This window comes from Myotis daubentonii, chromosome 3 (genome assembly GCF_963259705.1).
Source record: "Myotis daubentonii chromosome 3, mMyoDau2.1, whole genome shotgun sequence".
Classification (NCBI taxonomy): domain Eukaryota; kingdom Metazoa; phylum Chordata; class Mammalia; order Chiroptera; family Vespertilionidae; genus Myotis; species Myotis daubentonii.
The window spans coordinates 3365289-3389884 of NC_081842.1; the positions used below are offsets into that span (position 1 = coordinate 3365289).

Below are 24596 nucleotides of genomic sequence, written 5' to 3' on the forward strand. Positions count from 1 at the left end.
TCCTAGACGGGTAAATAGTGAATCCCACTTTATCCATCTGACTCAAAGCCCATAATATCACCTGCACTCAACCAAAAGTCTACCTGTAAGTAACAGTCCGTCGTGTTAGGTTATCAGATGTTTAACACTGCCCTTCCTAACTGCATGGCTCCTAAATATATTCTTTTTCTTTGGATTGGCTCTCTCACTTGCTTTGCCTCCTTATCCTGGATTCTGGCCTGTTCAAAGCTTTTTGGGGACTTCCTTGTAAAACACAGGGCAAAAACATGGGCTAAACATTTTGATGGTTGCCTAATGAGAGGGAGGTTGAGGGGATGGGTGAAAAAGGTGAAGGGATTTAGAAGGAATTGGTGACCTCTTGGTGCATGGGTGACCTCTCAATGCATTGACTATATTCCCTACGCCCAGAAGATAGCCAATAATCCTATCTAATAAAAGAGAAACATGGTAATTGGCGTACGACCGCTACCCTTCCCATTGGCTAATCAGGGCGATATGCAAATTAACTGCCAGCCAACATGGCAGCCAGCAGCCAGGCAGCTTGAAACTAACATGAGGCTTGCTTGCTTCTGTGGCGGAGGAAACCAATGTTCCCTGCCTGCTGCTGCAGGCCTCTGAGCTGCAACTCTAAGCAACTATGTAACAAATATAGAAGCTAAACAAAACCCCAGAAACCTGCTTTAGTCTGCCGGGCTTCAGCCAGCAGGATTGCAACATTGTAAACAAAGGCTAGAAACCTGCTTTCAGCAGCAGAGGCCTAAGAGCTGGAGCCAAGCCTCAAAGCTAAAGCTGGCCCAGAATAAAAAAAAAGAAAAAGAAAAAAAGGAGCGGTTGGGAGCTTCAGTCACCCGCCAACCTGAAAACAGCCCTCAGCCCCTCATCCAGACTGGCCAGGCACCCCAGTGGGGGCCCCCACCCTGAAGGGTGTGTGACCAGCTGCAAACAGCCATCATCCCCTCACCCAGGCTGGCCAGGCACCCCAGTGGGGACCCCCACCCTGATCCAGGACACCCTTCAGGGCAAACCAGCTGGCACCCACCTGTGCACCAGGCCTCTACCCTATATAGTAAAAGGGTAATATGCCTCCCGGCACCGGGATCAGCATGACGGGGCAGCGCCCAAACCCCCTGATCGCCCTGCAGCTCTGTGTGTGACAGGGGGCGGGGCCACAACCTCCCTATCGGCCCTGCTCTGTTCCTGATGGGGGAAGGTGCCCCAACCCCCTGATCAGCCCTGCTCTGTGCCTGATAGTGGGGAGCTCCCCAACCCCCTGATCACCCTGCAGCTCTGTGTGTGACAGGGTGTGGTGCCCCAACCCCCTGATTGGCCCTGCTCTGTGTGTGACAGGGTGCGGCGCCCCAAACCCCACCCCCCATGGGCCCTGCTCTGTGTGTGACGGAGTAGAGCCATAACCTCCCCATCGGCCCTGCCCTGAGTGTGAGAGTGGCGGCGCCCCAACCCCCTGATGGGCCCTGCTCTGTGCGTGACAGGATACAGAGCCCCAACCCCCCTGATGGGCCCTGCTCTGTGAGTGACAGGGGGCAGTGCCCCAACCCCCTGATTGGCCCTGCTCTGTGCGTGACAGGGGGTGGTGCCGCAACCTCCCCATCGACCCTGCCTTGAGTGTGACAGGGGGCAGTGCCCCAACCCCCCAATCGGCCCTACTCTGAGCATGACTGAGGGTGGCATCGCAACCTCCCGATCCGCCCTGCTCTGTGCATGACAGGGGGCGGCACCCCAACTCCCCAATCGGCCCTGCTCTGAGCCTGACCAGGGGCTGCACCTAGGGATTGGGCCTGCCCTCTGCCACCCGGGAGCGGGCCTAAGCCAGCAGGTCGTTATCTCCCGAGGGGTCCCAGACTGCTAGAGGGCACAGACTGGGCTGAGGGACCCCCCCCACCCCCCGAGTGCACAAATTTTTGTGCACTGGGCCTCTAGTCCTGTATAATAAAAGGCTAATATGCAAATTGACCAAAGGGCGGAATGACCAGTCACTATGACGCACACTGACCACCAAGGGACAGACGCTCAATGCAGGAACTGCCCCCTGGTGGTCAGTGCACTCCCACAGGGGAAGCACTGCTCAGCCAGAAGCTGGGCAGCAGCGGTGGTAGAGAGTGGGCCTAAGCCAGCAATTGGACATCCCCCGAGGGCTCCTGGACTGTGAGAGGGCACAGGCTGGGCTGAGGGACCCCCCCCCCCTCCCGAGTGCACTAATTTCATGCATTGGGCCTCTAGTGTAATAACTAGGTGTGGTGTCTGATGGGTATGAGATTACTTGGAATGATCAGTAAGTTGTATAATGTCTAATCACTGGGGCCTATGCACCTGAAACTAATATAATATGGCATGTCAACTATCATTGAAAAATTAAAAATGCGCCCTAACCAGTTTGGCTCAGTGGATAGAGTGTCGGCCTGTGGACTGAAGGGTCCCAGGTTTGATTCCGGTCAAGGGCATGTACCTTGGTTGCGGGCACATCCCCAGTAGGGGGTGTGCAGGAGGCAGCTGATCGATGTTTGTCTCTCACATCTCTCATCAATGTTTCTAACTCTCTATCCCTCTCTCTCTTCCTCTCTGTAAAAAATCAATAAAATGTATAAAAAAAAAAGAAAAATTAAAAATGCACCCTGACTGGTTTGGCTCAGTGGATAGAGTGTCGGCCTGCAGACTGAAGGGTCCCAGGTTTGATTCCGGTCAAGGGCATGTACCCTGGTTGCGGGCACATCCCCAGTAGGGAGTGTGCAGGAGGCAGCTGATCAATGTTTCTCATTTATGTTTCTAACTCTCTATACCTCTCCCTTTCTCTCTGTAAAAAAATCAATAAAAATTTATTTTTTTAAAAAAGGAAGAAAAATTAAAAATGACTTTAAAAAAAATGGGCTAAATGTGGGGATGCTTTGAGGACAAGCATTGAGCTACACAGAGTGGCTCACACCAACAAAGACACCGCGATGCTCCCTTAGGGGCCAGCGACGGCGAAATATCCATGCCAAGTGACTAACGAAGCCTATGGGTGCAGAACTGTTCATTTACAGAAAAACAAAGGAAGCCAGTGGATACCAAGGGCAACAACTTAGATGAAATGTATTAATTTTTTTGAAAACACGAATTAAGCGTCCACAAAAAACATCTGAATAGCCCTATATCTATTATTATTGATTTCAGAGAGGAAAGAGAGGGAGAGAGAGATAGCAACATCAATGATGAGAAAAAAATAATTGATCTGCTGCCTCCTGCACACCCCACACTGGGGCTCAAGCCCGCAACCTTGACATGTGCCCTGACTGGGAATCGAACCGTGACTTCCTGGTTCATAGGTCCCTGCTCAACCACCGAGTCACACCGGCTGGCTAGCCCTATATCTTTTTTTTTTTTTTAATATATTTTATGGATTTTTCACAGAGAGGAAGGGAGAGAGATAGAGAGTTAGAAACATCGATGAGGGAGAAACATTGATCAGCTGCCTCCTGCACATCTCCCACTGGGGATGTGCCTGCAACCCAGGTACATGCCCTTGACCGGAATCGAACCCGGGACCCTTCAGTCCGCAGGCCGACGCTCCATCCACTGAGCCAAACCGGTTTCGGCAAGCCCTATATCTTTAATAGAGTTCCGAATAATCTGCAGGTGAGTGGTGGGGAGGGGGATATATTGGTTGAGCCACAGTAAGGGACCGCACATAGCAGGTGCACACCTTCCTGACCTCACCTGTTACTTGATGGAGACGGTGGAGTCAGAAGCGCAGGCAGCTCAGCCGGCTCTGCTAGAGAAAAGCCGAGTCACGATGAGATGGCGAAACTCTCCATAAGCCCACAAATCGCCGAGAAACGCCCTGGGATCAAACACTCAGATTACACTAAAGAAGGTGGGTGGGGAGTTCTAATCGCCCGTCCACACCTTGGCACACCTTTGGGATTCCCTTTCAGTTGAGCTTTGTGGGTACACAGGTTTCACTGGGAGAAAAAATTATGTATGTCACCTTGGGCAAACCTAAAATGCAGACACTTCGCAGCCGCGGGGGGTGAACACATCCCAGTAAAAGGCTTGGCACACGGCCAGAGCTTCATACACATCCCTCCCGCCGGGGCGCACTGGGAATCACACCGGCGTGTACCTGCGCACACCTGTGCTTCCACTCATAGGACCGCTCTGCCCTCATTCTCTTTGGAGTTTCTCTTAAGCAAGCAACGGCCTCAGAAGCAGTTGCGAGTCTAAAATTTCATTGCATATTAAGGAAAAAGCAAACATCCTCCTTTTACAGGGGATGATGGGCGCAGACCCAAGAAAATCAGTCAGCACTTCTCTCTCTCCCTGTGGGGTTCTCCTAAAAGAGTTTCTTCTATCCGACTGCCATGCGCCCCTAGACCCTACCCACCCATCACGGTCCGGTTTTGCGTTGGGAGAACGACAGCCGCCCCACGGGCTGACCACGGCTTGGCCGGGACGCCGCGCGGGGAGGGGGCGGGCCGGGAACGGGGCGTTCCGCAAGCTTCGGGAACAGCAGGCCCCTCCTTGGAGGGAGGGACCGAGGCCGGGCCTCGCTCCTCAAAGTCGCAGCACGGAATCCCCGAACTCAGTCCTGACTGCGGCCGGGTCTCCGAGGTGGGCCTCTAGTCCGATCCGCTCTCCGTGCACGTACCCCGCGCGCCCCGCACCCGGCCATGTCGTCCTGCAGCCGCGTGGCGCTCGTGACCGGAGCCAACAAGGGCATCGGCTTCGCCATCACGCGGGACCTGTGCCGCCAGTTCTCGGGGGACGTGGTGCTCACGGCGCGGGACGAGGCGCGGGGCCGGGCGGCCGTGCAGAAGCTGCAGGCCGAGGGCCTGAGCCCGCGCTTCCACCAGCTGGACATCGACGACCTGCAGAGCATCCGCGCCCTGCGCGACTTCCTGCGCAAGGAGTACGGGGGGCTCAACGTGCTGGTCAACAACGCGGGCATCGCCTTCAAGTGTAGGTGCGGGAGAGGGAGGGCCTGGGTGCCCCGAGGTGGGGGACGGGGAGCCGCAGGCGCTCCCCCCGCCGCCCGCCTGAGCGATCGGGAAAGGCAGCGTGCGCCCCCGTGGAGGGCTCTCGCTTCCCGGCGTTGCGGGAGCGGTTCGCTCAGCGCCAAGTGGGCCGGGTGCTGTCACCGCGCGCCCCGCCCGCCCGCAGGCCTGTGCGCGCCTGTGCGCATCCCAGGGCCCTCGCCGAACTGTCAGCCGCCCCTGTTTGCAAGTAAACTGCCTCCTGGGAGGGGGCCACGCCCTGCTTAGCTCATCAGCTTTCTGTCTAAGGCAAGAAACGTTTTCTCTGCGTAGGGTCTCCCCGCTCGCTTGGGGCTTTCGCTTTCTTGAAAGGGCGCATTCACAGACGCCAGGAGCCATCTGCTCCGGACAGGAAATGAGTCTCTGAGACCCGACGAGCCCCGGCACCGCGGTGGACTGGAGACTTTGTTTAATGGAGAGCTTTGATAGGCTCGGGCTTAAAGGAAGCGAGCCTGTTCCCTCCCCCGGGGAACTTGTGGTGGTTACCGGACGCACAAAGGTGGTTTTGAGTAGCATCTTTGATACTTTTCGGGGTAGGGGATTAAAGCGACGACTGACCCTATGGCTCGATTAAGGAAGGCATTGAGCTAGTGCTGCGGGGAGAAAGAAATAACAGGCCAGCCTCACTCGCAACCCAGTGGAGAAGAGAAACCTAGAGGCAGAACCGAGTCAAGCGAGCTATTGTGCAGCGCGAATCTCATCCCCTTGGCGGTGGGTGCTCCCCATTGCTGTGCACTCGCACCTGCCACTCAGTGTGCGGGCTTTCTGGGAGCCCAGGCAGGTGGGTGGCTGACACCCCCTCCCCAGTGGCTGAGGGACTGGTGGATAAGTGCCCGTCCCTGAACTGCAGGTGGGGGGGACACTGGCCTGCGCTGCCAGCCTTGCCCCCGATGTGTGGGCGGACTCAGCACCTGCGACCCTGGGCGCCCGCTGCCATCGCAGCGCTCAAGGCTTTGCCCCACACCTGCTGAATCAGAACCCGCACCTTAACAGACTCACCAGGTCAAGTCCGAGAAGCAAAGGTCAAAGCCAGGCTCGCCCGCAGCCCAGCCGCCGCAGCGTCCCCTGGGAACTCGTTGGAAGTGCAAATGCTGGCGCCCCACCCCAGGCCTTCTCCATCCAACTCTCGGGCGGGGCCCAGAGAGCTGTGTTCTAACTGGCCCTGCAGGTGATTCAGGTTCCGGTGAAGTTTGGGAACCACTGACCTCGTGGTTTAAAAACTGTAAAGTGAGCTTTCCCCCCTTTAATTAGAGATCAGGTCCACTTTGCCTGACTCCGTCTTTGTTTCCTTCTCTTTTCCAAAGTTGATGATCCGACGCCCTTTGACATTCAAGCTGAGGTAACTCTGAAGACAAACTTTTTTGCCACGAGAAACGTCTGCAACGAATTGCTGCCGATCATAAAGCCTCATGGTGAGTCCAGCGTGTGGATTGTCACGTTGCATCCCTCAGCACGGAGTGAGCCAGGGCCTCTGCTTCCCAAAGGGGCCACCCAGGGTGCTGTTCTCTGAGGGGGAAACATGGAAAATGGCATTTTATATACATATATATTAATTTCAGAGAGGAAGGGAGGGGGGAGAGAGATAGAAACATCAATGATGAGAGAGTCATTGATGGGCTGCACACCCCTCACCAGGGACCAAGCCCACAACCCGTGCATGCGCCCTGACCAGGAATTGAACCCAGGACCCTTCAGTCTGCAGGCCGACGCTCTATCCACTGAGCCAAGCCGGCTGGGGCCAGGCATCATTTTTTTGTAGTGCTGTATCTGGTCCTCACCCACACATTTCAGCTTTAGCTTTAAAAGGGATGTATGCCACATGGTGACGCTCTTGATGCTCACAGGGCATGAGCTCAATCCTAGAACAATAGGTGTTGCGAGTCTTAAAAGTCCTCTTGCCTTTTTGCAACCTCGGGGAGTCCTCCTCCAGCTCCCCAAGGTGAAGGGGCCACACCCAGCTCCCCTGGGGTTGGGGATGGTGTCCGACCTAGCACTGTATGACTTTCCCTGTATTCCTTTCTTCTTGCACCAAGCTTGGTCTCGCTGATTCAGAACACCCACAAGTACATTTCTTTACTAGGAAATATCTTGCCCACACTCCAAAGCATTCAAAAAATAACTTTAATTGTTTCTTGCACAAATATGTGTTGAGTGCCTCCCGTAACCCGGTCATTACTCTGGTGATGTGTGCATCATGGGCCAGGACAGTCGTGCCCTCGGAGCACTGAGTCCAGTGGGGGAGACTGTCATTAGCAAAGAATCACAAGTTTCTATTACAACCCTGCTGGAGGGGGGAGGAGGAACGGGGCGGGGGGGGGGGGGGCGGGGGTCGCCGGGGAAGGCTTGCTTCCCTGAGGAGTTTGTTTCCCAATAAGTCAACTGTGAGTCTAAGAAAAAGCAACACTGTGATTCTCATTAGAAATGTTCTTTTAGCCGAAACCGGTTTGGCTCAGTGGATAGAGCGTCAGCCTGCGGACTGAAAGGTCCCAGGTTTGATTCCGGTCAAGGGCATGTACCTGGGTTGCGGGCACATCCCCAGTGGGAGATGTGCAGGAGGCAGCTGATCGATGTTTCTCTCTCATCGATGTTTCTAACTTTCTATCTCTCTCCCTTCCTCTCTGTGAAAAATCAATAAAATATATATATATATATATGTATATATATATATATATATATATATATATATATATATATATATATATATATAAAAGAAATGTTCTTTTAAAAGTTTAACATTTTGAATAACGATGATCTCTAGTGCAAAACCTTAAAATCTAAAAAGTTGCCTGAGAGAGTTGCACCTGTATTGCCATCCGCTCCCACCCCAGCTTGCCCAACCCCCGTCTCCAGCCCCCACAGGTAATTCTCTTTATTGGCTTCTTCGCGGGGTGGGGTCCTGGGAAATCCGCAGGTAGCGCTGCAGGTACTGGCAGGTACGGCGGAAGGAAGCCCTGGGTCCTGGTTCATGGAGCTGGTGAGTGCCCAGGGCCACGTGGGTGGCGTTTTCCATTCATATCTAAGCAAATCTAAATGCATTTTTTTGCTCCCTTTTTTACACAAAGGGAGACGTTAAGCTTACTGCTTGCCACCCTGTTTCCTTCGTTCACTCTATCTGGGGCTCTTTCCAGACCAGGACAGAGCTTTCCTATCCTTTCTTACTGCTGCGTAGCATTTCACTGCAAGGGTGTCTCTCACCAAGTACCAGGATGTCTATTCCCTGTGGATCTTAGAATCATAGAATTTGAAAGCTGCAAGGTGCTGGAGAAACCTTACTTCCTACACCTGCACTTTCAGAGAAGGAAACTGAGGCCCAGAGAAGTGAACAGCCAGGCGGTGAGAGGGCTGGAAACAGAACCCAGGTTTCCTGACTACACCCCTCAATCAAATCAGGATCATTAGTTCTCGTGAAGTAAGGATTGCAGCTGCCAAGTGATCGCAAACCAAGCCCTTTGAAAGAGAAAAGAAGGCGGGAGGGAGGGTGGGGCTCAGGGATCAACCCAGGACGGGTGAGTCGCTGGAGGGCAAAATGCTGAGTATCAGTGCTTCTTGATCTGTAGGGAATTGCTAGCTCCCTGACTTAAAAGCCCCTCTTTCTTTAGGTTTATATATCACTTTAATTTTTAAAAAAATATATTTTTATTGATTTCAGAGAGGAAGGGAGGGAGAGAAACATTAATGATGAGAGAGGATCATTGATTGGTTGCCTCCTGCACACCCCCCCACCCCCCCGACCAAGGATGGAGCCTGCAACCTGGGCATGTGCCCTGACAGGGAGTCAAACCAGGACCTCCTGGTTCATAGGTAGATGCTCAGTCACTGAGCCTCTCCAGCCAGTTTCTATCACTTTAAAGAGTTATTCCGCTGGCTTATTTGTTTGAGATTCTGAGTAAATAGGTTAAGCAAGTGTCCAGCCAGTAGGGGGAGCAACTTGCCCACTCTTTCAAGAAGAGTGTTTCTGGACCAGTGAGGCCACCTGGACCTCAGCGGAGGGGGCTGGGGAGGCATGGCTGCAGCACTTCTCCGGGCTGATTGCACCCATCTGGCTTTTGAGACTGTCACCCCTTGGCCTCTCCCAGAGTGTGTCCTTAGATCAAAGAGGACACCTTTGCCCTGGCTGGTGTGGCTCAGTGGCTTGGAGCAGCATCCCGTGCACTGGAGGATCTCGGCTTCCAACCTTGGTTGGGGCTCGAGCAGGAGGCAACCAATTGATGTTTCTCTCTCACATTGATTGTTTCTCTCTTTCTTTCTCTCCCCCCAAAACCCACAAACATATCCTCGGGGAGGATTAAAAGAGGACACTTCTTCCTCGGGTTTTGTATTTTCTTTTTTTAAATATATTTTATTGATTTTTTTACAGAGAGGAAGCTAGAGGGATAGAGAGTTAGAAACATCGATGAGAGAGAAACATCGATCAGCTGCCTCCTGCACATCTCCCACTGGGGATGTGCCCACAACCAAGGTTCATGCCCCTGACCGGAATCGAACCTGGGACCCTTCAGTCTGCAGGCCGACGCTCTATCCACTGAGCCAAACCGGTTAGGGCAGATTTTGTATTTTCATCAGAGGCATAGGGTAGCTCCCATAACTTGATTTTCTTTTCTATCTTCCATTTCCATATATATAATATGTTTTTTAAATTATATATATTTCAGAGAGGAAGGGAGAGGGAGAGAGAGATAGAAACATCAATGATGAAAGAGAATCATCAATCGGCTGCCTCCTGCACACCCTACACTGGGGCTCCAGCCCAAAACCCAGGCATGTCCCGAGGGGGAATCAAACCAGGATATCCTAGTTCATAGGTCGATGCCCAACCACTGGCCCACACGGGCTGGGCTAGAGTCGTGTCTTTTCATCCATCAGCAATTAAACCTGCACCAGGATTCAGTCACAGTCCCTCGTGGCAGAGCCAACCAGCGGCCGTCTGTGTGACCTGCTTCTGTTTTCGCTGTCGTTGCAGGCAGAGTGGTGAACATCAGCAGCCTGCTGGGCTCCCGAGCCCTGGAGCAGTGCAGCCAGCCCCTGCAGGAGCTGTTTCGCTGCGAGGCCCTCAGAGAGGAGGACCTGGTGGACCTCATGAAGAAGTTTGTGGAGGATGCGAAAAATGAAGTGCATGAGAGTGAGGGCTGGCCCAACTGGGCCTACGGGGTGTCTAAGCTGGGGGTCACGGTCTTATCCAGAATCCTGGCCCGGCGTTTGGATGAGAAGAGGAACGCCGACAGGATTCTGCTCAATGCCTGCTGCCCCGGGTGGGTGAAGACAGACATGGCTGGGGATTTCGGCTCCAGGACTGTGGAGGAGGGGGCAGAGACCCCGGTCTACTTGGCCCTCCTGCCTCCGGATGCCACTGAGCCGCAGGGCCAGCTAGTCCGGGACAAAGTGGTCCAGAACTGGTGAATGGTGAAGGCCTTCTGTGGTGCATACTGCTTAATAAATGAGGGGCGGTGAAGGGATCCCGTGCTGGAGTCTGGTGTGTTTCTGTCCTCTGTGGATTGCGATCTCCCCGTGGGAAGATGTCTAGTTCTGAAATCAAGCCGAGTGACTTTGTTACACCCACACTCGAGCCTGCGAGGAAGAACCTAGTCCTGTGGTTGTCAAATGCCAGAACCAGCTGGAGGGCATGTACGTCATTGCCCAGAGCTGGGGCCCAAGGATGGGCGCTTCTCAGAAGTTCCCAGGGGCTGCTGGGGCACTTCGAGAGCTGCTGGTCTAGGAGGTCTCAGACGATGGGGGTTTCCCAGCTGCCCGCTGCTGCTCCTGGGCTGTTGACTGTGGAGCCTGTTTCCTTAGCTCTGCACCTCTGCCTCTGCCTTCTACCCCATTGTTCTATTACATTGAGTACATTTTATAAAAATCGTATTTTATTGACTTCAGAAAGGAAGGGAGAGGGAGAGATAGAAACATCAGTGATGACAGAGGATCATGGATCGGCTGCCTCCTGCACGCCACACACCCCCCTCTGGGGGGCAAGCCCACAGCCCTGGCATGTGCCCTGACCAGAAATCGAACTTCAACCTTCTGGTTCATAGGTTGATGCTCAACCACTGAGCCGCTCTGGCCAGGCTCATTTGACTGCATTTTCATTGGTTCTTATATTTAAGTTGTAGATGTAGCTTGTTATGGGGTGGGGCCACAACATTAGTAACAAAGAAACAGAATTTCCGGAGGATGAGGCCCAGAAATCAGGATTTTAAAAAGATTCCCAGGTGATTCTAATGTGCAGACAAGGTTGAGAACCACTGCACTAGGGAGAGGAAGCTGGGCGTTGCTATGTGACATCATTACCCAGTGCCCATAGCAACCATTTCTGGGCTGGGCTGGGCAGAGCGCCTCATTTGTGCCATAGGATCTTGTCAGCATTGGCTGTGATTTGGTGGGGTGTTGCTCTGGGGTGGTGGCGGGGCCTGTGTCCCACTTGGGGGAAGCCAAGTGTTGGTTTGTAAGTGCCAGGTCCATGGTGCCATTTATTTTTAAATGGCCAGTGTGCATCATGGCAGCACCTGTGTTGAGCATCTGCCCCCTGATGGTCAGTGCATGTCATAGCTACCAGTCGGACAGATGGTCACTTAGCCTTTTATGTATATAGACTAGATGCCCGGTGCATGAAATTCGTGCACAGGTAGGGTCCCTAGGCCTGGCTGGTGATCAGGGCCAATTGGGGCCTTCCTTTGTTCTGTGCTGTCCTCTGGTGGTCAGCGCACGTCATAGTGAGCAGTCGAACTCCCAGTCGGTGAAACTCCTGAGGGGACAATTTGCATATTAGCCTTTTATTACATAGGAGGATTCTTGGTGATTTGAGAGAGGTGATAGATCCCTTTGGGAATCTGAGACAAACTATATACCCTTTCTCTAGAAACATACATCTATTCAAAAGGTTCTGTACAATTTATAGTGTTCATGGTCCTCCCAGTCCCACCCCCCCCACCCCCCAACCCCCCCAAAAAAACACTTTCATGATTACCTTGCCTTCAGGAGCCCTGGACTAGATCTGAAAATTCCCAAGGGATCTTAAGGGGTTAACTGGGTAGAGGCCTCTACAAAATTACCACCTCTGTCAACAGGTGGCACTGCTTGGGTTGGCTGGCACTGCTTCCCAGCTGGTGCAACAGGTAATCAGGTGAACCACATCCTTCAAGGTGCCTCTCGCCCTGCAGCTGTCAGGCCAGGCTGGGCGGGTCTGAACGGGCTAGGTCCAAAGGCTCGTGAGAATGACCGGAAGGGGTTACAGTTTATCTGTAAATATTAATGCTCTTTAGAGTTGACGAGAAGCCCCATTTCTGAGCCAGAGTGCACGGAAGGAAGCTCATTTCATGAATTAATTTCTTCACTTCGCTGATGCCAAGGGTGGAAAGGTGCGGCGCGTGGGGAGGAGGCACCGTAACCAGAGTGCCCGAGCCTCCTGCGGCCCACCTCCTCCCGAGGGCTTGGGTGACGGGAAGGATGGGATGAGCCATGGGTCCCAGCTTTTTAAATCCCACGGTTCTATCTGCAACTCCAAACCCCTCCTCAGGCCGGCTGATCCAGTGACCGACGTCCCCTTTTGCTGGGTGGGTCAGGGGAACTCCGGGTGAGAGGCGGAGCCACCCTGCCCATTGTGTGAGGTCTTAGGGGACAGTCTCACAGCGAGGGCGCGAGCTAGTGGCCCCAGCGATGGACGCCCACAGCCCGCGGGGAAGCTGTGCGGGGGCCCCGCCCACTCACTGAGAACCCGCCTCCCAGCCCCTCCGCCAGGCGGGGTGCCGCCTCCTGATCCGTCCCCACTCCACCCCCGCCCCAAGCGTCCAGGATACGCTCGCCCACGGTCCTGCCCCACGCACAGGGCAGCCCTAGTCCCGCCTCTGCGCGCCGAGGGCCCGCCCACCCGTCCAGCTCTAGAGCCAGCCCTTGGCCCCGCCCCCTAGAGTCAGCCATTGGCCCCACCCCACGCACAGCGGACCGCCCATGGCCACGCCCCTCCGCGCCAAGGGCCCGCCTACTTGTCCCGCCCCCTAGAGCCAGCCCTTGGCCCCGCCCCCTGGAGCCAACCCTTGGCCCCGCCCCACGCACAGAGGACCGCCTCCTGCTCCGCCCCCGCGCGCGGAGGTTCCGCCTCCCGGCCCCGCTCCTCTCCCTGGATCCGCAGCTGCACTGGCTCGGGCACGGCGCTTCCTCCGCGGTCCGGGCTCCGGACTGCGCCGCCGGTGTGGTCCGCTCTTCCTGCCCCAGCCCGGCCGGCCCCTCCGCGCCGTCCGTGGACGCGTCCCCGACAAAGGCCGCTGCCGCTGTGGTAAGTCAGGCCTGCGCCCTCGGCCGCCCTGTGGGACCAGTGAAGCCGGGGCGTCTCCCGCGGCCCCGCGAGCGGCGAGGCGGCGCGGGCGTCCATCCCCGGCGCGCAGGGTCCAGGCTTTGCCGAGGGGGCGACTCTGGAGTGGAGGCGGTTCCGCAGCGCGACCCGGGCCCGCGCTGCTGCAGTGCGGGGGCGGCTCCCACGAGGCTACGCGTGAGCTCCGGCCCGCGACCCCCGAGGGGCAGCCCGGGAGGCTGGGCAGCGCCGCTCCCTGGTCCCGCGGCTCCCGCGGTGCCGGAAGTGCGGCCACGCCCTGGCCGGGCCGGCGCGGCCTCGGGTCGGCAGGTGGAGGTCAGGGGGTCACGGCCATCAGCCCCACCCCGCCTGCTGGCGGCGGCGCAGCGGTGCCTTTGCTTGCGGTGCGGTCCTGGTCCGGGAGGAGGCTCCAGGGACCGAGACCTTTACGGAGCGCGGGCTTCCCTGTGGAGGGAGGACCGCGGCCCCCGGCTGTCCGCAGAGGAGGGTCCGAGCCGCCGCGCGCTCTGCCCGCCTGGCCCTGCGCCTGGCAGGGTTGCCGCGCTCGCTGGCGTGCGGGCCCCTTCCCGCTCGCGGTGCAGCTGCTCGTGGAGGCTGTGCCCGCGGGCCTCCCCGAACCTGGGGCAGCTGCCGCACACGCAGGAAAACCTTCGTGGGATGGTTTGGCAGGGAGATGGAGGTACCCCTCCCCCATCCTCCCCCCTCCCCGCCTGCTCCCACGAGTGTCTTAAAGCTTTCCACAATTTCATTACCACTCTGACATTAAAAATAAAAATAAAAAAGTGCCCTAGCCGAAACCGGTTTGGCTCAGTGGATAGAGCGTCGGCCTGCGGACTGAAAGGTCCCAGGTTCGATTCCGGTCAAGGGCATGTACCTGGGTTGCGGGCACATCCCCGGTGGGGGATGTGCAGGAGGCGGCTGATCGATGTTTCTCTCTCATCGATATTTCTGACTCTCTATCTCTCTCCCTTCCTCTCTGTAAAAAATCAATAAAAATATATTTTAAAAAAAAAAGTGCCCTAGAGTTGCCTAAGCCAATGAACCAGTCGCCCATGGGTGTTTCTGCGCTATAGACTGAAGGTCCATATCTGTTGATAAGTGTTCTGCTCTTGGGAGCGTGGCTGTCCTTTTTCAGTTTTCATCTAACTCGGAAATGTGCCTTCCTGTAAACGTCTTTACAGTGAACTTCTTTTGGATCAGGCAGTAGATTTGTCACTTGAATTTGTTTTTTAAAATATGTCTTTATTGATTTTTAGAGAGGAAGGGAGAGGGACAGACAGAAACATCAATTGGCTGCCTCTCACAAGATTGACCCCGTAACCTGGGCATGTGCCTGGACCCGAAATGGAACCAGTGACCTTTTGGTATATTCAGTGCTCAACCACCAGCCACACCAGCTGGGCGAATTTGGTTTTGTTTTTTTAAATAAATTAAGCATGTGTAAGGTGAGAGGTTCTCTGCTGACATTTTAGATGTTCAGGCAGATACATCTGGTGAGATACACTTGTGTAAGTGACAAGCCTTTTGTTTATTTGTTAGTGGGCTGTAGAACTCTTACCAGTTTGAGCTGGCGAGTCTTGCACAGAAAAGTTATTCAGGCTAGATTGCAAGATCATTATCAAAAGAGTTACTTTGAGGGCTGAACTCTTCCTTTTACCTGTAGCATAACGTAGTGAGGGCTCGGCTCTGTGGCTCTGAGCTGGCCTGAGCTGGGATCCTGATGCTGCCAGTTGCTTGCCCGGTGACGGGGCAGTTTTCTCTGGAGGGCCTGATTCCCAGCATCCTCGTCTGGAGGCCCATGATACCAGGTCCCAGGACTCTTGTGTGTTACATGAGAGAAATGCAAACATAAATGATGGATTTACCAAGCCCACCCAGAAGACTTCCTTAATGCATAGTATTGAATGCCCCAGATTTTGAAATAAAGGAGCTTGCTTGAATGACTATTTCCAAACTTCTCACCTGTGCTCTTAGTTACACTGACTAGTTCTTTCTTCATATAGCCAACCATAACATTGAACTGCTCCAGTTACCTGCCCTTACCTGGCCGACACCCTCCTTGCCCTGAGCACACACCTGATCGCTGACAAGGCTCTCTTCCTGCTAACGGGCCACCCATACCTGTGGACTTCAAGGACCCCTGTGGGAGTCCGTCTTAGGATAAGCAGAGTGTCCTGAAGAGAGAGGTAGGTGGAGCCATATAGGCCCTGTGGTGAGTGGGGAGGAGTTCAGATTTATTGTAAGTTTAATGGGAAGAGTTTACATGTGATGGGGACGTGTTTTAATTCACGTGAAGAGGATTCTTGGAGCTCTGTGTGAAAGTGCACCGGAGGGGGCCAGAGTGAAGGGAAGCGTTCAGAGGCCTCTGCAGGCTTGCAAGAGAGGGGTGCGTGCACAGAGGTGCAGTAGAAAGAGAGCGAGTCCACAGGTGTTTAGGGAGAAGAGCCAACTGGACGGGCGGTGAGTGTGGCAGGTGAAGAGAAGGAAGAGTCCAGAATGATGTCAAAGGTTCCGTGGATGGGGAGCCACTTTCTGAGGAAGGAGCATGCTGAGCAGATAGAATCAAGAGTTTTTAGAAAACAGCCTTATTGAGGTATAGCATAACATTCATTCGAGTATACAATTCAGTGATTTTTAGTAAATTTGCAAAGTTGTGCAGCCATGGTCATAATCCAATTTTAGCACATTTCCACTTCCCTAAAAAGATCCCTTGTGCCTATTTGCAGTTACTCCCTGTTCCTACTCCCCACCCTCGGCAACCACCAATCTACTTGCGGACTGTATAGATTCAGCTGTTCTGGGCATTTAACACAAATGGAATCATACGTGGCCTTTGTGACCGGCTTCTTCCCCTAAGCGAGCATTTCCCAAGTTCATCCTTCCTGCGCCCGTGCCAGTGCTTTGCTCCTTCTCATTGCCCACTGGGAGATACGGCCCTTCACCGGGGCCAGTAAGTGAAGGTGGCGAGGCCACGTTTTGCTGAGGGACACTTGAGAGTCTGGTTTGGGATGCACTAAGTTGGAGACACCTGTGCTGCTTCCAGGTGGAGGGGTCCAGTGGACATTTACATGAGCCTGGACATCTGAGGGGAGGTTTGGGCAGGTGTTATAAATCCAGGGGTCACTGGCATGAAGATCATATTTGTAAGTTACAGGAATGGGGAGATGACTGAGGATAAAGAGAGAAAGAAAGAGGACCCAAGGCTTGGTGCCAGGAATGCCAACCTTTCCATATCTTGTCGAGTACTTCCCAGAGTTCTAATTTGTTTGAATAGACTGATGGGTTGACTTTCAGATATTTTTAATAGGAAATATTTTTATTTCAAAATGTACATATTAAAGGCAGCCTGGAACCTTACAGGATTCTGGACGTGTAAGCCTACAGAACAGACAAATACACAGAGCTGCCCCGGCCCTGGGGTTGGACCTGGCGGGGGGTGTGGGAGGGAGGGTGTCCTTTCGTACCTATGAGCCCCTGAAGTCGTAAACATAGAACACTTCATAGATCAGCAGTACACGCTATCAGATTTTTAAATGAGTAAGAACAGAACGACATAGGCCCGTATGTGTATTGTGTACTTTACATCGTATAAGTGAGGGTGCTTACACAGAGTCAGGTCAGTGCAGCACTGCCTGTTCTCGGTTTCCCTTCGTCACAGTGGGGGAAAATAAAGGGACGCCGTTGGAGTTGGGAATAGATCGGCTACAGCTTGGGCTTTGTAATAGCTGCAGGGGTTCATACATAATGAATGGCTCTAACCACAGGAATATTCAAGGGCAAGAAGAATAAAATGAGGGTTGCTTGGGCCCTGGTGTAACCACCCTACATGCAGACTCTACACTCTGGCCTAAAGCTGTCAGGGCAGCACCTGGTGGGTGATTGATTGGAGCTTAGTAACTGGACAGGCTGTCAGACGCCACACTCTTACATCTCATGTTTTTTTTAACGTTTTTCCCCCCACCAGATTTTCTTCAAGAATATTTCCAATTCTCTGTCCTAGTCTAGTTGTAGAGGGTTGCACTGCCCAAAAGCTTGTTTCCTCAGGTTTTATAAACGCCCTACAATCGGAGGGGCCATCTGCATTCACAGTTACCCATCGGGAACAACTTGCGTCATCCAATTTGTAAGTTTCCCTCCTAGAATTATTCTGTCAATGAAGGAAAACCCTGGCATCTTGCTTCTGCCTGCTCCGTCCCTTTGTCCCGCTCAGAATCCAGGAGGCCGGAACTGTTTATCTTTTATCTACCATAGTGCCTGGCCCAGAAGCCTTGCTAAATATTTGAATTGGATCACCTATTCCGGGAGTTTGTGGACGGACACCTGTCCTCGGTAGCTCTGGGCTAGGTGCGATGTGTGTCCTTGAATAACTGCCTCATTTGTTTATTTTTGATTCGCTTTTAGATACTTTCTCTGCTGTGAGAATGTAAGATGGATCCAGAAGAGCAGGAACTATTACATGACTACCGATACAAAAATTACTCTTCAGGGATTGAAAAGGCTTTAAGAAATTTTGAGTCCTCCAGTGAATGGGCGGATCTCATCTCTTCACTGGGCAAGCTCAACAAGGTATGTGGGCGGAGCGCGTTTGGATTTCGTGGAGGCGGGACACTGCTGTCCTTTTACTTTCCTAAGGGACTGTCTTACTCTTACGTCACTGTTAACCAGTCAGTGCACATCCCTCCTTCCAGCTTTTTCCCTGAGCATAGCATTAGTGTGGACATTAGTAGAATAGCCAGTCTTTTCTCAACAATGAAATTGCCCAATCAATTACTCAAAGATGGATTGTTCTCTTTGTACTGCTGGGAATCGAACCGTGACCTCCTGGTTCATAGGTCAGCACTCAACCACTGTGCCACACCAGTCAGGCTTTGGTTTACTCTTGACCATTTTTCTGCTGATTGGTAACTCCTGGAAGAGCAAAGGATGAAATAAATAATGAAATCTACCCGGAAACTGTGTGTGTGTTTGGACGAGGAGAAGAGGTCAGGCCTAGGAAGACCCGAACTGGTCAAGTGCGGGCTTGACCTTGTGTGCTGTGATGGGGCCGTTGTGTTTTCCCATGCTGCTCAGAAGGGGGATGGCACAGTACTGGCCAAGCGCTCAGAGGACCATGTGACCACAGGCGGAGCTTATCTGGGCACCGTGGCTGTGGGGCCAGGACTCCTGGCTGGGATACCTGCCTTTTGAGCCCAGTGCTATGTGGGAGTTGGGGGTGCCCCTCCCTACTCTGCAGCTCTCCAGTCCCCAGGTCGCCGACACTGGGGACTCTGACAAACCTCACTCAAGAGAAAGGATCTCTCCATCTACCTCTTCAAGGCATAGGCGGGGAGTGAGGAATGCCAGAGGCTGATCCCGGTGCAGTGCCTGGCAGCGGTCCACCCGGCTGCCAGAGCAGCTCCCCGCACTCCCCGGGGCTGTCGGGCACGCACATAGGCAGTGATCACAGGTTGTGCCCGGAAGCTGTGTGTGTCCTGCAAAGTATATTTACAACCTGTGGTCGTCACGGCTGGGCGCTGGCTGGATGCACAGATGTCAGAAAAGAGCAAGTAAGAGCCTGGGAGTCGGGTTGAGGGTGCTGGCTCAGGAATTCCCAAGCTGACACCACACTCGCTGTCGTGCCTGAAGCTGGCTTCCTCTGTCAGGGGAAGGGAGAGGCGCTGGGGTAGGATTTAGGTGTATGCAGGTTCTTCCAGATGTTTCGACGTTTTAGTTCTCGACTCTCCTGCAATCTAAAGATAGCGTACTTATTTTTGGAGGGTGTGTGTTCATTATTTTTATGTTGAGGTAAAATTCACCTAACATAAAATTTACCATTAACCATTTTAGACTGTATTGTTAAAGGGATTTCAGTACATTCACGATGTGGTGAATCACCACTGTCTAGTTCCAGAACATTTCCACCATCCCCAGCAGAAATCCTTCCCAGCCCTGCCCCGCCCCCACCCCTCTGAGATGCTTTCTGTGTCTATGGACACGGAGAAACGGAATGATACAATAGGTGGCCTTTAGTGTCTGGCTTCTTGCAGTTAGCATGTGTTCAGGGTTCATCCAAGTTGTAAGATGTATCAGTACTGTATTCCTGTTCATGACCAAATAACACTCCATAGTAAGGACAGGCCACATCTTGTGTATCCGTGCAGCCGTCGGTGGCCTTTAGGTTTCCATCCTGAGGCTGTTTAGTGCTGCGATGAGCATTTGTATACAAATTTTTGTCTGAGCACCTGTCCTCCCTGCTTTAGGGCATATACCTAGGAGTGGAATTTAAATGCAGGTTATCAAGTATAGTTACAACCTTTCTTTTGAAAAAAATATATTTTATTGATTTTTTACAGAGAGGAAGGGAGAGGGATAGTTAGAAACATCGGTGAAAGAGAAACATCAATCACCTGCTTCCTGCACACCCCCTACTGGGGATGTGCCCGCAACCAAGGTACATGCCCTTGAATGGAATCGAACCTGGGACCCTTCGGTCTGCAGGCCGATGCTCTATCCACTGAGCCAAACCGGTTAGGGCTGTTACAACCTTTCTTTAAGGAGCTTTTCAAGCATTGGGCATTCATTCATTCATTCAATAGGTATTTGAGCGCCTACAACATGCCAGTACTGTTCTAGGTATCAGGGTACAGCAGAGAGCAAAGGGGAAGCTGGGCGATAAACAAAATACCTGGGATCTTAGCTGGATGAGTATTGTGGGAACAGTAAGGAGGGAGGAGACAGTAAGTGTTGGGGGGATGGCACAATATTAAATGGGTTCATCGAGGAAGGCCTTGCCGAGAAGGTGCCATTTGACCAAGTTCCGAGGCTGTGCCATGTCTGCGGCCAGTGCGGCCACGGAGCAAGCGAGGGATGGGGAGAGCATAGGACATGAGGCCACAGCGGCAAGGGGTGGGGAGGCCTCCTGGTCTTGTAGGTCCTTTAAAGCGAGCCTGACAGCGGCCACCGAGTCCGCAGGGAGCCCTGGGAGCTGAGCAGAGGGCATGGCCTGGCTTCCGCCTGGTTTGCTGGAACCACTTCCAGCTGCTCCCTGGGGCAGGAAACAGGACGGGTCAGGAGGCGGGAGGGGTCGGGGAGGCAGAGATAGGGACACCACAGAGCTGTTCCCGTAGGAGGTGGTGCTGTGGGGCAGGTGTGGATTCCGAACAGACTTGGTGGGAATAGCTAACGGGACTCCTTGTGGATAAGGTGTGGGTGTAAGAAAAAGAGGAGCCAAGTGCGACTCCCAGGCTTTCTCCCAGGTCTTCAGCTTGAGGAGATGCAAAGATGTGCGGCAAGGATGGGGTGGGGAGACTGGGGGAGCTGGCTCCGTGGGTGGGCAGGGAGAAGGGGTCACTTTGGGATGGGTTAGTGTGATCAGGTAGATGTGTGAAGGCATTTGGATGTGAGTCGTATTGGATAAAAGTTTAAAAACACCAGTTTTTGTCCTAGTTGGTACCCAGTCCTCTAATCCCACTGCTGTGTCCTCTTTGCTCGAGCTTTCTGTCCTGCTGCTGTGATTAGGCAGTGAGTGGGAACAGCCCCCGTGAAAAATTTACAAGAAATCGGTGGGATGAGGGTGACACTGTCCCTACCTCAGCCCTGCCTGTGACAGGTGACACTCCTAGAGAGCGTACCGTGTGCTGAGGACCTGCCATGCGTTACTGTAATCCTCACAGCCTGTCTTGACATTGGTCTCAGTCTAAGCAACTTGTGAAGGTCATGGCCAGCAAGTGGCAGAGGGAGGACTCAGACCCTGGCTGCCTGCGAGGCTCACAGAAGGGACAGGGTTCACCTCTTTGTGTGAGGGGCACTGTCTTCATCATCCCAGTGAGGTGGCTGCAATTATTAGCCCTGTTTTACTGGTGAAGATTCACGTGCCCAATGTCATGTGGCTGTGATTTTTATGGGTTGAATTATATCCTCAAAAAAAAAAAATGGAGGTCCTCACGCCCAGTACCTCAGAAGGTGGCCTCATTTGGAAAGGGGGTCTTTACAGAGGACATCGAGTGAAAATGAAGTCATTTAGGGTGGGTCCTGATCCAGTGTGATTGGTGTCCTTGTAAAAAGGGGAAATCTGGACTCAGACACGCATGTGGGGAAGGCACCATGTGAGGATGAGGGCAGAGGCTGGGTGATGCAACGATGAGCCGAGGAACCAGGGATTACCAGCTGACTCCAGAGAGAGGCCCCTGGAGCAGAGCCTTCCGCGGCCTCGGGAGGAGCCAGCCCTGCCCACCCCGGGACCTCGGGCTTCGGGCCTGCAGGCTGTGCGGGCGCATTTCTGTTGCTGTGCGTGCTGTGTGGTGCTTTGTTACAGCAGGCCTGGCAGACTGATAGAGGAACAGGACCGAGGCATGAACACCTGGGTGCTGGGGACACAGCAGTCAACACGGGGTTCCTACTCTCAGGGCGCAGGGCGGTGGTGGCAGGAGGCAGGCAGCAAACAGAAATGTGCTCAGAGCGAAGAGGAAAGTAAACCAGGAAGGGAGAAGGATGGGTGCTAGGTTAGACAGAGATGGCTCTGATAACGTGACATTTGAGGTTTGAGCAGAGAGAGGCCTGGATGCAGTGAGTGAGCTGCTGGGGAGGCCATCTGGGGCCTGGGCCTGGGTCCAAGGTGCAGTGGGGGAGGGCGTGGCTGGCTGAGAGGTGACAGGAGAGGAGGGAGGAGGTACCAGGGCTGGTCTGGGGTTTTGTTCTGGGAGGGCAGGAAGCCATGGAGCTTCCAGAAAGGTTTGGAGCAAGGTGATTGCTGTCTCACCTGGTAGGAGAACCCCTCAGGCTGATGCCTGGGGGTGAGCCCGAGCCTGGGAGTGTCCGGGTGGCAGCGGGCAGTGTCAGCTCCAGATCAGTTACTGGACAGAGGGTTTGAGAAGGCGCTGGGGGGAGCAAGCCTTAGTGATTACCTCTGAAAAATAAATAAATAAAAAGGACACCTGAAAACTAAAAAGGACACTTGCTAGGAGTTGATGTGAATAAAGAATTTTCTTAAGGCTTTGTTAGTAGTGATGGTTAGATTTCTTGGACTCCTGCATGAGCACAGAAATTCAGTGAGTAAATTAGTGATGAATAAGTAAGACATCTAAATGCAAATAGAAACAGTGTTGTAGTCTACAAGGGTCAGGTCAAGAGGCTGATGAAGACACTGAAACTCAGACTTGCTTGAGGCCTCCCAGCCCCACAGGCAGTATTTCAGCTGAGCCAGGGCCGCTGGGAGGCCCACATGGGGGTCAGGGGTGAGGGTGTGGATGTCAGGGAGTGCTGAGCAGCTGAGAAATGAGTGAAATGTAAGCCTGGGGACATGGAAAGCGTGCCACCAGCCATCTGTGTTTCTTCATAGGAAGACGGGGAACATGGGTGACCGTGGTGAGGGTGAGTGGCTTTTACAGTCTGCAGGCTGTAGTAAATTCTGGAGGGACAGAATAAAGAGCAGAATTGGAACCTGTGCTGTAGGTGGTCTGTGAGACAGCGTGTCGCTTCCCCGGTATCTTAACCAGGAGATTGGGGGGCCATGGCGCTCCTGTCGTGTGTGCGTGTGTGTGTGCGTGCGTGTGCGCGCATGCGCATGCACGGGTGTTCAGTGTTAGCCCTGACACACTGGGCAAGTGCAGACAGAATGACACTCGGCACGAGTCTAACCCCCACGACCTGCCGGTGGTAGGTGACGGCACTCTTTCTGTGTGTGAAGCCGGGTGGTCAGGTTGCTTGTGACGGCTGCACAGCTGATGAGAGTGGGCCCCGTATCCCCCATCGTGTCCCCCATGGTGTTCCCAGTATTGCCTTTCTGGGTTCTTCCTCCAAGTGAGACCAGCAGAGCGCCCCTTCCACAGCCAGCCAGCAGCTGAACTGCTCCAAGTGAGTGTGAGCTGCCAGGCCCGGGGCTCCAGCAGGTGGTACGTCCAGATGCTTAGTACCAGCTGCACGTCCACCACACTGTGCCCGCCTCTGCGGCCTGGCCTGGTGTTTGCCCAGAAAGTGCAAGTCAATATTCACTGCGACAAGGTAAAGCGGATTCAAAAGAAGAGTTTTAAAAAGGAAACAGTGTATTCTGACGCAGCTGTCTGAGCTGCTGCTGGGGCTTCAGTGCCCCTGGGATCTGGGGGTGGCTGTCGGAACCTGCTGAGTTGATGATTGGGTGCCCTGCTGCAGTGCGGTGACGGTGACGGTGACGGTGACGCTTCGGAGGAGGAAGCTCCTCGTTTACAGAGGAGTTGAACACTGTCAGTCCCCCAGTTAAACAAGAGCTGACCTCACTGGCTGCCCGTGAGTCCCCGCCCATGTTGTGCCTTTTTCTCCAGCTGTCACTCCCCACTTCACCCAGCCTGGCAAGGTGGCCAGGCCACTGCCGTTTCAGGGGAGGCAGGCCACACTCAGCGTCGGTGCTTGGCCTCCTTTCATGTGGGAGGCCCTGGCCAGTCCTGTTCTGTTGCCCTTCTTTCTGGAAGGGAAGGCCCGTGGCAAATGCTTAATGACTGTTCCAGCCGCTGCCACCTGGCCGGTCTTACTCACGTACTGTACTGCGTTGTTTTCGCGGCAGGAAACGAGCATCCTTATAAAGCTGGCTGACTTCCAGAAGGAAGCCAGGCGGTGTTTTGCCATTTGCTTGATGGAGATGCTTTTAACTGGCGACGAGCACCTGGCGCTCTTGAGTCAGCCTCACTGGGTGCTTGGCTCTCAATAGGGAAAGGGAACATTTGCCATTTCATTTCACAGGCTAACACAGCTTACAATCACACACAGTTCCCCCGCCCATGTTGTGAAACTACCTTTAACATTTTAGAAATTGTGATAAAATACACGTACAGTTTATCATCTTAACCATTTTAGGTAAAATATGCACAACATAAAACTTACTGAATCAGCTTTTGAATCACTTTAAGTGAATTGAATTACTTTTTGAGCCCATGGTCTACCCTTTGGGGTTTTTATGGTGTTTCTCCCACGACCATTCTGGACCGGCTACAAGTCCCAGAGAGGGTCAGACTGTGTCACAGTAAATCAACATGAGAGATGCCATCTGGGTGGAGCCAGTAAGACACTTCCTGGTCTCTGTTAGTGAAGCTCGGGTGTGGGTCCAGCCTATTTTTTCAAACTTTTATTTTGTGTTTTATTATTTTGTTTTGCTGAGCCCATGAATCCGGTGAGGTTAAAAATATTGCAATTATGCCTTAACGATAGCTCAAGCAATACTTTTAAACTAGTATAGTCCATGAGCGAAAGAAACAAGGAAGTTTAATTTCCTGTTTAATTATAGTTTCTCCTTTCTGTTTAGATGTTTAAAAAGTGATTTT

The 24596-nt window shown here is 53.4% G+C and overlaps 2 protein-coding genes across 7 annotated transcripts in view; both read left to right on the top strand.

Moving 5' to 3' along the window:
* The first annotated feature begins 4563 nt into the window (after window positions 1-4563).
* LOC132229860 (carbonyl reductase [NADPH] 3) lies at window positions 4564-10608 on the top strand. Its single transcript, XM_059686416.1, has 3 exons — window positions 4564-4953; window positions 6332-6439; window positions 9988-10608. Exons 1-3 carry the CDS (start codon window positions 4665-4667, stop codon window positions 10422-10424), a joined length of 834 nt encoding a protein of 277 aa, XP_059542399.1. The 5' UTR covers window positions 4564-4664; the 3' UTR covers window positions 10425-10608.
* Window positions 10609-13107: 2499 nt separating this feature from the next.
* DOP1B (DOP1 leucine zipper like protein B) overlaps window positions 13108-24596 on the top strand; it is a 60203-nt gene continuing 48714 nt past the window's right edge. For 2 of the 6 annotated variants that reach the window (XR_009451735.1, XR_009451736.1), the window contains exons 1-3: window positions 13109-13293; window positions 15333-15515; window positions 17731-17895. Coding sequence is in view for 3 of the 6 variants with exons in the window: in XM_059686417.1 (XP_059542400.1) it covers window positions 17758-17895 (138 nt within the window). In the remaining 3 variants the exon portion in view is untranslated. Of the gene's footprint in view, window positions 13294-15332; window positions 15516-17730; window positions 17896-24596 lie in introns of all 6 variants that reach the window. The other 4 variants (XM_059686417.1, XM_059686419.1, XR_009451737.1 and 1 more) reach the window with 3 other exon arrangements.

Excerpts from the sequence above, each read along its gene's own strand:
- LOC132229860 (XM_059686416.1), top strand. The coding sequence starts at position 4,665 with ATGTCGTCCTGCAGCCGCGTGGCGCTCGTGACCGGAGCCAACAAGGGC. Across the intron at positions 4,954-6,331 it reads CGCGGGCATCGCCTTCAAGT|TTGATGATCCGACGCCCTTT; the intron begins GTAGGTGCGGGA and ends TCTTTTCCAAAG. Across the intron at positions 6,440-9,987 it reads GCCGATCATAAAGCCTCATG|GCAGAGTGGTGAACATCAGC; the intron begins GTGAGTCCAGCG and ends CTGTCGTTGCAG.